Raw genomic sequence first — 13,492 nt, 5'->3', positions numbered from 1 at the left:
GTGGTTAGATAGATTTACCTGTACGCAAAATTATATTTCTCGCCGCTAAGGAACTACATGAGTTTAAAAACCGTCGCGTAGGCATGCGCGATACTTGAAATGAGTCGCCTATACGGGCTCTCAGCCAGGCGCCGGCCGTCGCTAAGAGAGAACTTACACATTTTGGCGCGCATTTAGCGAAGTCGTGGTAAGTACCTATTCAACCAGTATACGCAAAGGTAGTAACTATTTTAAAACAAATTATTTCGATCTTTGTGATTCTAAATTATTTTTACCAATGAAACATGATAGGTACATTACCTAGTTATTGTTTTGGTTCGCGGGAAGAGATACGATAATGACCGTTACCTATTGACTTGTTCAAAGTGCTAATTTTAAATCGGTTTTATGTTCATTTTAGTTACAATGAGTTGCGAGCGGAAACGACGTAGTTCATCCATAGTCGAGATGGCGTTGGTGAATGCAGGCATAACAAGAAAAGTTCCACAGTGTCGAAGACGATTGAGTTATGATCTAAACACACTTATTACCCATTTTTTATCTGGGGGCAAGGCAGTGCCCCCGCAAGTCGAGCAAAAAAAAACGGCACGGCCGAACCATCTTTTCTCGAAGCAATTCAGGCCATTTTCGACCCCCCTGTAATTTCGTTGTGGATAAAACAAGAAGCCAGAATTTTTAGCAACTTATCAGTCATTATATAGACACAGTATATTTAAAATTTCAGTCAATTTGAACCAGTAGTTTAAGAATGACAACTTGTTAAAGTTTTGAATTTTGTCACTTACTGACTCACCGATCATCAAAAGTCTAAGGTACTTCTATCAGACATAGAAGCCTCTAATTTAGAATACAAAAAGGGTTTTGTGTTTTAATCATGGGAAAACTTCAATATTTTCTAATTTCAGTCCAGTTTTCCAAATACATTAACTGCAGGAATAACTTTGTAATCCCATATAAATGTATAGGATTACAAGGTTACATTTGCAGTTAATGAATTAATAATTATGTATTGTATTGTAGTATAATAGAAAATAATAGGTGTATGTATATAGGTCCCTACTATAGGAGGCATAACTTAATAAGGGTGTTTAGCCCATGAAACTGAACAACATTCCCATTGGAAAATATGTTGAATTATGAAAAAAAAACGTCTTTCCATACTTATGTTCGCTTTACAAAAAGAAGTGAGATGCCATCAAAAACATCCTGTAAAAATCCTCAAGTCTCGCTGCCGTAAAAAGTTGTGAGATCTATGTAATACCAAGTCGATTAATCTATTTAGCATCTACTTAAAGGACTTTCTGTCTTAAGTTATTAAGTGATTATCATGCCAATATTAAAAATATTTGACGATTAAAACAAATAAATCGACTTGGTCATCTTTATTGGTTAATATTATTGTTTCTTTTTTAAGGATGTTAATTGATTTGTTGTCTATGAATAGTTTATAGGTACATAATTGCTATACTAACAATTGTGATTTTTGTGTTTTTATAAAGTGACTGATGAAGAATCAGATGGTGGTGCAATTTATAATTTAAAAAAAATTGATCTCAATATTGATCTCAGACTGAATGTTGTCATATTCAAGATTCTCTTTAGTTTTGTATGGTCGGCACTACGGAGCCTATTATTTTTTTTAATTTTCAATAAAGACTTTGATTCAATAATAATTAATTTCATTTATTTTCGTGCATAATACAATGCATAACTATACCTGTTTTTATTATTTTATGTCAGTTACGAAAAGAGGTTTGGGGTAATCTTAATAACTAAGATACAATTTCCATAATCACAAATGTAATTAAATAATGCTTAGGTAAATTTACTTGGTTTATTTTCAACTACCAGATCTGTTTAGATCAATTTTCTTGTTTCAAATATCTAAATCAATTAACTTTATCTATTTTTACAAGTTATAGATGTTCTTCAGTTATTATTTAGATAATTTTACTTGTTTTTTAAATCAGGTAAATTGTATCTAACCGACATAAACCGGTGTTTATAAAAGAGTCTGGTGTCTGATTTTGACATATGAAATAGCTATGAAAAAATGAATTCTTCGAGTGTTAACATCATTTTAATCGAATGAGTAAGAGAATTTTAATGAATTTTTTAAAAAAATAATTAACTTTATATCACTCTCCTGTAAAGTTTACTCAGTGTCGCTTAGTAAGGATTGCCTTACAAGCGTCGACATGTAAGAGACCCGTAATGTTAAAATTCGTTATATGGTATGATTGATAGTAACTTACGGTAACAAAACTGAGCATATTTGTATTATTCCGAAAATATTATTAACATGGGTACCCAATTTTTTTACAACCGTGCATCAAGACATGCAATAAGATATTATTTGTCCTCTTTATGAAATTGTAAAACCTGTTGGCAAAAGTCACATTTCTCAACAGCATTCTTAACAATTACTAATTAAACAGTACTTAGTCTAGGTTAACTTGTAAGATAATTGTGTATTTGTTGTTAACAAATCGGTTATATACGGTTACCTAAGGTAACCGTATACTATATATGTATTTATATACATTTTTTACTCGCTATGAATTAATTCTTAATAAAAAAAAATATTCTAATGAATTAGGAACACACACAAGTACACATACTTTTCTAGGTAATGTAAATAAAATTCAAAGTACAAACAACAGTCGTTTATTATAATGACATTTTCTTGTTTCCTTTTATTACGACATTAAATAATTCTTCTTAAATAGGTATTATATTCAGTGGTTTCTTACAGGTTGGCGTCGATGATGTCGAACAAAACAAGCTCGAGAAGTTTGTCGATGTCAGACTGAAATATAAAAAAATATATAATTAAGTATTAAATTAAAATCACGTAACAGCGAACTGGTTTAAGCATCCGCGTCCCACTTCTAGCAATCTTTGATCAACTGGACCCATTAGTAGCCGTACTGGCGAGCCCATTTGACCACAATATGAGAGATCACAAACACAACACTTGTAACTTTTTTAAGAAAGTGTGTATTAGAAATTATTTTATCAAACTAGAAAACACCATAAACAGGTTTTTTTTATTAAATTTTACAAATTCGTTCAACACAAACTTAATCTTAATCAACGGTGGTCATGATTTTTTTTTATTTCAAGAGGAATCATGATCTTCAATTCGTATTATACTTATATTCATATATGTCGACGCATCGTGTTGACTAATTATTCGCAAAGAATAACTAATTAAATAATTCGTATTTATCAAATCAAACTGAACATCAATATAAGCTTTTGGTGTCTTGCCTAAATATTATTATTCATTTATTTGATTTTGTAACTTTAAAATGAAAGTATTTGATGGTTGGATTGTACCCATCAAATACAAACAAATTGTTATTTGTTTTAAGTGCAAAGATTTATTACCTAAACAATATTGTTAATTAATATTAGGATTTATTAGCATCAATCGATGTGTTTTTATCAACCTTTAATGATATCTAGCTAAAACAACATTGAAACGGATTTTATTACCATTGAGGTCTTTATTCAATTGACGCCCTTATTCAATTGACGCCCCGATTTGGATAATAATTAATAAATTAAATGCAAAAAATTAATGTAAAGGCTTTAAAATTACTAATTAATTAGATTAGAATTTTTGATGTAAAAAGTTTATGGTTTTAACACGTTGTTGTATTTTAAAACATTTTTAATTATACGTGTTCCGCTTATGAAGCACGCCATGTTGCAATTCATTCTTAGCGGTAACGAGGACATGACATGTGAGGACCTGTGCTGTCTGTGCTGTCTGAGAATTCTGAGACTGTAAGTTTTTGATTGTATAATTACTAAAAGTGTCGATTAGGAGAATAGTTATAATTAAGTAATGTCTGCAAATAAAAGTGGGATGGGTGACGCCAGCGATGCTGACGTCACTCATTCTAATACTGTAAATGGGTTTTCTTCGTCGTTATATATTAAAATGTGATAACTTACCTTGAAAGCCTTAAGAGTGTCTGGGATAGTGTCAGCCAACAATGTGTTGATGGGGTCTGAGATATCCTGGCCCAAGAGCGATACCTTGAGGTAAGACTGTAAATAGAAATAAAAACATTATTAATAAATTGCTGAAAATTCGTCGATGAATGCACGAATTTGTTTAGAAATCTTGTTAGAATAGTGGGTCGGTAATTTAGTAATAAATTTAAAAATTGCTTCGCCACCGTAAAAATCTCTCAGGTTTTGAATTTATCAAATTAGAGCTTATACATTAGAATAACTGCAGCATAGGGACGTACTCCTCATCCTCTATTGCAAACTCTTAAGGGCTATCTTAATCAATTAATCAATTATTAATTTTGGTCAAATATTAAAACTTATATTACTATTACTGAACCTATCACTAGCTTGAAAAGGAGATAGAATAAAAGGCAAAGGAAAGTAAAAAGGTTTTAAAAATTCTTCATTAAAATTATCTGATAGCTAAAACAGTCTTCTTATGAGACAAGGACACTCGCAACAGAGTGATGAAAAACCGAGTACTTACGTAGACAGATCCAACAGTGAAGTTGATACTGATGCTACGGATAGAGATACCAGAGATAGGCAGGACTCTCACGTGAACTGTACCGATCACGCGGATTCTGTTGATATCGAAACTGCAGAAGAAGAAGATAATGTTAGTGAACTAGAAAAAATGTGTATAATAAAGAAGGTAGGTATGCAGATACTTTCTAACCTTGGCACAGGAAATTATCTATTTTATCATCAAATTCAGCTACCTACATGTGTTTATGCTTTTATGTTTCATAGTTTTAAGAAGATAACTGTAACTGTGTAGAGAATATTGTTTTGTTATTATGCGGCTGATTTAAGTTCATAAAGTTAAAAGCCCTAATACTTAAATGAAGATTTAAAAAATCGGCATAAAATTACTCTTGTGCCTCTAGATCTTTTATAAACTTAGGTACAAACTGTGAACATAGCACAACCACACTAGATTTCCTATTGAGCGATCGTAACTTTAGTTTTGAATGGGAACCTACCTCACAACTCTATTACAAAGGTAATATAAAAATAAGGAAGTTAGGTATAATCTAATATCAGTATTTACGCCACAAATATTTTTGCTACTTATCTAATCTTTTACAGCAAAACAACATACCCAACTATTTAATCTTATACGCAGAGATTTGAAATCAAAACTAATTATTTTGTATTTGTAGATTATTATAATACCTACAATAAATATACCAATAGTTGATAGATATATGTGCTTACCCGCCAGAAACTTCAGCTTCGAATTTGTTGTCGAATAACGTGGCTTGGCCGAAAGCAGTGCCTGAAAATAATAAACGAGCATTTAGATCAGAACCAACCTGTAATTCTTATGGCTTCATTTCAGCATCTGAATAAAAATCGATAAACATATGAATTGAAAATACATATATTATAAATATAAATTGGACACTTTTTTATGCGACATGTACAATTATAATAATATGTTCTATTAAAACATTTGATAAAACATTTTTTTTAATAAATAAATGTGACGTTCTATTTGTCTTTGAGAATGATCAGGAAAAGTAGCAGACTTATTTTTGGATTAAAGATTTTTAAATACTGCTTTAAAATTAAATGTAAAACTGTAATCATTTCTGTAGTTGTGACGATTTCTTCGTAACTCCCAAACAAATTATATATTTTTTAAAGTAATAGCTAGTTACTGTATAATCGTACATACCTGCAGACAGATGGATGCGGGGCAGCTCAAGATCGAAGTACAGACGGAAAGTGAGTGCGTTGTAGCTCATGCGATTGATACGAATATCACTAAGACCGAAGCAAAGGATTTCTTCTACAAAAGCAGCTGCGTTGAAGATTCTGCAAGAAAAATTTACACTTTAAATTTTATCCAAGACTAGCTGACAAGCAACTTCGCTTGCGTCACGTAAGAGAGAATGGGTCATAATTATTTTACCCGTTTTTGTAACATTTTTTACTGGTACTCTGCTCCTATTGGTCGTAGGGTAATGATATATAGCCTATAGCCTTCCTCAATAAATGGGCTATCTAACACTGAAATAATTTTTCGAATCGGACCAGTAGTTCCTGCGATTAGCGCGTTCAAACAAACAAACTCTTCAGCTTTATAATATTAGTATTGAAGTATTGATAAACAGAAATATTTATGTTACTTACACAGGCACAGGAAGAGCATATGATACAGCTTCTCTCTTAATGTTAAGGGGGTCCAGACCAGCATCTGCGATAGACTGAGAGAGGTCATTGATCGCGGCGATGATCTGACCGGTCACGATACGTTCGGATGATACACCTGTGAAAATTTATTAATTAATTATTAATACATTGCATTATTACTTAATTTTGTATTTTTTAAGCTAAATGTGTGAAGCTCATCTCGCTCTTGAATTGAATAAAATTGATTCGAATTCATTATCAGTTGTAAATATTTTACACGAGAGTAAAAAATACATAAATTTAATTAATAATTAATTAAATTTTATTGAGAAATAATTTAATGTCTTATTTCTGAACGATATAAAAAACTGGGCAAAAAAGTAAGTCTATGTTATTTTTATTAAGGTTAAAAATTATAAACTTTTCTGTTTCATCCATAGCTTTTTCAACCTTATTTTCATATTTACATAAATGAAAGATTTTAAGTTATTTCAAAACAAAACACAATTAAATGCCATTATATACATATATTACCATACAGGTAACTCTGTTCTTATCTACATAAATTACAACACGTACAAAAACCATGAACTTCTTCAACTAATCGATGTTACGTTATACTCAATGACAATGATATATATACTATATGTCATTCCACCTTGACCAATAATTATAGCAATCAATAATCCCCATCGTAATCTTAATCTATTAAAACGATGACTTCATCCGCAAGAATTAAAGGACTTGTTTATCTTTTATATATATGTCGGAATATGAAAAGAGTATAAAGACTCTTTGGTCGGAATGAGGTCGTATACAGGAAGCCAACGCCATCTAGTGGCGTTCGATGGAGTTAGTGGCGCGCGTTGTTCGAATTTGACAGATGTGATTCTCTTCTGTTTTGGCGGGAATGGCGCGTGGACGACACTGAACCATCGCGCATTCTGTATTACGAATAATTACGTTGTAACTGTTGTTTACTGTACCTACTTGTAAATATAAAGTGTTCAAATGTACGAGTGTGACTTATTATCTATCTGACACTACCCACGACGCCCACAGTCGATGAATAAGGTTTATCACAATGAGTACCTATGATGACGGAGGAAGAAAACCCAGAGAACCCATATCCCTCCGTCACATCATCATATTATCAATTATGAACCCGCAACGACGACGACGACGACATCAGAAGTGGGATCAGTGTCAGATAGTAAAAGTGAAGAGACGGACATATGGCGAGCTATGTTTGAGCTACAATATGAAGGAAAACAACAATAACCTCAAAAACAAATGAAGATCTGCCTATGATTGACGCGGAGATGCAAGAAACGTGAATAATATGAAGAATTCAACCTATGGACATGCGAGCTAGACCATCTACATCATTGAGGGATCAAGCACCGCAACAACCAGCAGCCGTGATGTGCTACAAATGTGAACGAGCGGCGCGGCGCGGCGGCTGCAGCGACGGCAGCGGCAGCGGCGTCGGCGACGGCGGCGGCGTCGGTGGCGGCTGGGGCGTCGTCGGTGGCTGCGGATGCGGTGTCGGCTGGACTGGCGGCTGCGCTGGCGGCTGCGCTGGCGGCTGTGTTGGCGGCTGCGGTGGCGGCTGCGCTGGCGGCTGCGCTGGCGGCTGCAGTGGCGGCTGCGCTGGCGGCTGCAGTGGCGGCTGCGCTGGCGGCTGCAGTGGCGGCTGCGCTGGCGGCTGCAGTGGCGGCTGCGCTGGCGGCTGCGGCGGCGGCTGTGGCGACGGCCACGGTGACGGCGGTAGCAACGCTAGCGGTGGTAGCGGCGGCGACGGCGAAGGCGGCGGCGGGGTGACGACGGGAAGCGCAACGAGCGACGGTGGTAGCGGCGCGGCGGCGGCGGCAAGCCGGGTGACGACGGGGAGCCGAGCGAGCGGCGCATTATGTGCGCATATGAGTCGTGCAACCACCATCGAGTACATATGACCATAAAGGTGAATCATTACGTTTTACTTATGGTTCCGTGGCTGAATGCTCAATAGTAAACCAAAGATATGCATTAAAATGTACTGGTTAGAGTTTTAAAGTTGTTGCAATGACTGGTATTGGTCAAAGATGTTAGACGAGTGTTCAGTACAGAACATATTTTATGTTGTGTGGTTATTAAGAGGTCGATCCTTTTGAAATTTATCCTCTGTTTTGAACGATAATTACTTACAAAATAATTGTGTAGTCTATGTTTTGGTAATGACAGCCACTGAATTCTATCAAACGAGAGTCTAACGTGTTAATTTGGTCAGTCATAATGATAGTAGAAATGCATTTCAATGTTGAGCGAATTTTGAGTTTTTCATTACGGTTTAACGACATGTTTGACCACAGATGAACTAAAGATTATGTTGAGCATAGAATTATGCGCGGTTGTATTAGAAAAGTACTAGACAACAAGTTCAAAGAGCCTTTTGAAATTATTGAGATTGTGGATAGATGTTGGTCAGAGGTCATGTACCAGTCGATATAGATTTTGATGATAATGAGATTGATGAGTTTGTGGTGGAAGGTACTCAAACGAGTGAAGGTTTCTTTCGGCCGTATTGTGTTCGACCGTATCAGTTGTTAATACGTATTCGTAGCCCGGTGGAAATCGGTATCTCTTGAGGCAACTCAAGTAGTCCGTGGGTGCGCGGTTAGCGTTTAACACTGACGGAGGTCGTGGTCTAGAGAGACCGTATTGAGTGGTTCGACTTTGGAGAAAGTCGTGGTCTTGAGAGACCGTACAAAGTGGTTCGACTTTGGAGAAAGTCGTGGTCTTGAGAGACCGTATTGAGAGGTTCGACTTTGGACAAAGTCGTGGTCTATGGAGACCGTAGTGTAGTCCAAGAGGGATGCACGTGTGAGCAATGTGATTGCTCGTCGGCTGGAGAGCCGTGGTGTTAGAAACTTTACTCGGGGATAACTGTCAACTAAGAATTGTTATTGTACAGTGGTTTTAAAGGTGGATTCGAACGGCTTTGGTACATGACTCACGCTGACTGTAGTTAATGAAACTATTTTGAATACTGTTTCCCTGTGTTTATTCTTAAATTCAGATTTAATTAAAAATCCAAGTAAAGCTCTTAGTAGAGTTATGAGATGGACCCAGTAATTGTAGAGTTGGGTCAGGAGTGGCCGAGTGTGACAATGTTCTGTCGTGAGATATTTTGTTCACAGAGTGACCATCACACGAGGACGTGTGCAAGCAGGATGGCCGTGTCGGAATATGAAAAGAGTATAAAGACTCTTTGGTCGGAATGAGGTCGTATACAGGAAGCCAACGCCATCTAGTGGCGTTCGATGGAGTTAGTGGCGCGCGTTGTTCGAATTTGACAGATGTGATTCTCTTCTGTTTTGGCGGGAATGGCGCGTGGACGACACTGAACCATCGCGCATTCTGTATTACGAATAATTACGTTGTAACTGTTGTTTACTGTACCTACTTGTAAATATAAAGTGTTCAAATGTACGAGTGTGACTTATTATCTATCTGACACTACCCACGACGCCCACAGTCGATGAATAAGGTTTATCACAATGAGTACCTATGATGACGGAGGAAGAAAACCCAGAGAACCCACATCCCTCCGTCACATCATCATATTATCAATTATGAACCCGCAACGACGACGACGACGACATATATAATTCTTCTGTAAGTGTGTATGTCACAGAACTTCTCTTAAACGACTGGATCGATTTTGATGAAATTTTTTGTGTGTGTTCAAGGGGATCTGAGAATGGTTTAGAATCACAAAAAAAAAACAAATTCTCGCGTCCCAGTTTTCGCTGCCATACTCCTCCGAAACGGCTTGACCGATTCTCATGAAATTTTGTGAGCATATTGAGTAGGTCTGAGAATCGGCCAACATCTATTTTTGATACCCCTAAGTGACAATATATATTTTTTAATTTACATGGAAAAACAACGTTTGAAGTCGGGTCAGCTAGTTTCATATAAAACACATACATGACATCACTACTGTTGTACTAAAATAAATAAATGTAACCCATTAATTATCACTTGCTCTAACGGTGAAGGAAAACATCGAGAGGAAGCCATGCATGTCTAAATTTATTTAATACATCTATTGAGAGCATGCAAAGTCCCCAACCCGCACTTGGTCAGCGTGGTGGAATCAAGGCCTAGCCCCTCCCCTCCCCTTGCTCTGCAATTGGACAGTAATGGGTTGAAAAAACAATAAAAAAAACTATTAATGACCCACGCTGGCCAAGTGCGGATTGGGGACTGCATGCCCTCAATAAATGTATGAAGCATATTTTAGGAATGCACGGTTTCCTCACGATGTTTTAACACACATAACTTCAAAAAGTCATTGGTGTGTTGTCTCAGGTTCGAACCTGCAACTACTAGCGTGGGAGGTCCAATTTATACCACTCTACTATCACTGCTTTAGGTATGAAATATTAGTTATTCGGAGAAAAAGTCTTTTCGCATTATAGTATGTATGAACTTGTAATAAAATCTCTTTGGCTTCGAGAATCACAAATGAGTACACGGTTCATTAGGTTTCTTTTAGTGAGCCTTTGAGGTACCGAAATATCGGGTTTTTTTGTGTAGAGAAAAGATTTTATACATACTATAATGCGAGAAGACTTTTTCCCTGACCTAATAAATAAATATAACTTACTAGTCTCTTCAGTTTGTGGTACAACTGAAGCACTGATGCCAGCGATGAGAAGAGCGAAGGCAATGAAGTATTTCATCGTGATATTGATTGATTACCTGCAAAGTCACGCTCACGTTAATTTAATCTGCGATCAATTTGATCGTCTATTTATGATCAATCTCTTGATTAATGATTATGCTTTTATTGTATATATTGTTATTTTGTGATTGAAAACGCAGGTTCAAAGCTTATGGTTAAGTGTCGGATATCCTACCCGATAGATAAAGTGACAAATTTAAAGACTTCTTTTTAATTTCCACCTAGTAAGTTAACTAATACTTATTCAGCAGTATTGAAACCAGGAACAGTAGTTGAAAATTAAATTATCTCTCAAATTGGAATAACGCGTAATAGTGTGGCATTATAAGTAAGTGACAGTTTTGTGTCCATATTTTAACAACAAGATTCAACTATATCAAAATGTTGTACTTTTAAAAGCTTTTGACATCTGTAGACTACTAACAACTAAAGAAAAACCTATGGCTAGTTACAAAATTCAATATCTGACAAATTGAACACTTTTCTTCTACAAGTTTAGGCTTCCCTTTCAACGACTCTGATGTCGATCGCGTACGTTGGAAGAACATACGAATATACCCAATATTCTATAGAACACAGCACATTGAGTCTGACGCGCGCAGGAGATTTTCCTATGAAAGGCTTTTTATGCTCATATTCGGTTCGGCACTTTCGGTTCGGCAATATTTATGTAACAACAAAACCGACTCGACTCGCTTGTTCTGCTTGTGCAGATCGCCATCTACACATTTGTACCACCCGGCTAGGCTGATTAATGCCGAACCGAATATGTGTGAAGCAAATCTAATACGTAACCGACACGACGTACACGACCGATTGAATGTACGGAAAGAAAGCCTAAGTATTACAAAAGTTATGTAAACGGCAGCTTAATAGTAAAATCACTTATTAAAACCTTTCACTTGTACCTCGATTTTGAATCACTTTAAGACACTATAAATTTTCGATATAATTCAACTTTAAATGAGAATAATTTGATTTGAATCAACGACCTTACCTTATAATGTAAACTTGAAAATAACATGACGTGATCACAAATTATTCATATTTATACCAATCGATTAATATTATCTTACTAATTAATATACGCATATATCTTAGATTAATATCAATACAATAATATACTGTATTTTACGCATGTTTTTTTTATCTATAGTGTTAAGAAAAATATTATTTTGTTTTCAAGGGCTTTTTTAAAGGTTTTCTTATCATTGTGTCATTGACATTCCCAGTTTAAGACCCATATAGATTTACGAAGAATCCACTACTATTATCGGTAGCGAAACTTTTTGGAAGAAAGTCCCGTAGTTAGAACGAAGGAGACGGTACTGCATTACATTTTTGAACTTACACAAATATTCAATACTAGCTGACCCGCGCAACTTCGCTTGCGTCACATAAGAGAGAATGAGTAAAATTTTTCCCTGTTTTTGTAAAAAAAATTACTGGTACTTATTGGTCGTTCCTATTGGTCGTAGCGTGATGATATATAGCCTATAACCTTCCTCGATAAATAGGCTATCTAGCACTGAAATATTTTTTCAAATCGGACCCGTAATTCCTGAGATTAGCGCGTTCAAACAAACAAACAAACTCTTCAGCTTTATAATATTAGTATAGATAATATTAGTATAGATTTATGGGAATTGAACCCAAGACCTTCTGACGCAAAAGTAGCAGTGGCGACCTTAACCACAACGCCAGAAAGACTGTTGAATAAAGTTGAGAGAAAATTCACGAACAAGACTCAATTCTATTTGAGAATCTACACCATCCTTTTAATTATTACCTACTCATTAACTATTATCTATTTCACATGTCATATGATAACTTTTAATCTTGAATCTAATAACTTCTAACAAAATGATGGTGATTATAGGATAAATATCGTTAGAAGCAATATTTTATCTTTTTTACGTCATAATAGATTCAGACACGGCTTAATTCCACAATAACAAGTACGGATGATATGATTTAACTACGTAATAGGCACGTTAAGGTGTGATAGCTGAGTGGTCGCAGCATGCGTCTCCCATGCTAGTGGTGAAGTCTTCGAATTTGACTCAAATAACTTTTTTCAGCTCCCGCACTAACAGTTACTCTTGTATCGCGGGAACGTTTACAAACAAAAGACAACGGACACAAAGTACAACTAGACCCGAAACAATTATTTTTGGTTCGCACAAATAATTGTCTATTATGGGAATTGAACCCACGACCTCCAGACGCAATGGTAGCGGCGTGGTGACCTATACCACTGCACCATGGAGGCAGGCAAACACATATTATGAGAGTGGTGAAAAGTAATTTTTATCGCAAACGTAACCAGTGTTTGTCAAAGAACGCTGAATTCAAAAGTGACTTAATACTTAATTTTTTTGATTGATTAACGAAATAGATTTCAGACGAGATTATCACAATAATTCTACTACTTAATTATTATTTAATTATATTGTCGGATAAATACAAAACAGCGGTACAAAATCAAAGATCGATTATTGATTTTCTTTAGGCATTTGACAATTCATTACTGTTACCAAGCTAAAATTAAAATCAATTGCATGCAACAACAAAGTATATGAAACAACG

General features: G+C 35.7%; 1 protein-coding gene across 1 annotated transcript; it reads right to left on the bottom strand.

The window, feature by feature from the left end:
- Positions 1-2,651: 2,651 nt before the first annotated feature.
- On the bottom strand, positions 2,652-11,920 carry LOC142978028 (uncharacterized). Its single transcript, XM_076122253.1, has 8 exons — positions 11,901-11,920; positions 10,826-10,920; positions 6,172-6,307; positions 5,714-5,853; positions 5,251-5,311; positions 4,517-4,628; positions 3,967-4,062; positions 2,652-2,809 (listed from the first exon to the last, which is right to left on the bottom strand). Exons 2-8 carry the CDS (start codon positions 10,899-10,901, stop codon positions 2,750-2,752), a joined length of 681 nt encoding a protein of 226 aa, XP_075978368.1. The 5' UTR covers positions 10,902-10,920; positions 11,901-11,920; the 3' UTR covers positions 2,652-2,749.
- Positions 11,921-13,492: the final 1,572 nt, after the last annotated feature.

Source organism: Anticarsia gemmatalis, chromosome 2, assembly GCF_050436995.1.
Source record: "Anticarsia gemmatalis isolate Benzon Research Colony breed Stoneville strain chromosome 2, ilAntGemm2 primary, whole genome shotgun sequence".
NCBI lineage: Eukaryota > Metazoa > Arthropoda > Insecta > Lepidoptera > Erebidae > Anticarsia > Anticarsia gemmatalis.
This window is presented reverse-complemented; position numbering and strand designations above follow the sequence as displayed.

Bases quoted from the DNA above. Each gene is read 5' to 3' on its own strand.
- LOC142978028 (XM_076122253.1), bottom strand. From the start codon at position 10,901: ATGAAATACTTCATTGCCTTCGCTCTTCTCATCGCTGGCATCAGTGCT. The intron at 6,308-10,825 runs GTAAGTTATATT...AAATTTTCACAG, and splicing joins ACCACAAACTGAAGAGACTA to GTGTATCATCCGAACGTATC. The intron at 4,063-4,516 runs GTAAGTACTCGG...TTCTATTTACAG, and splicing joins TCACTGTTGGATCTGTCTAC to TCTTACCTCAAGGTATCGCT.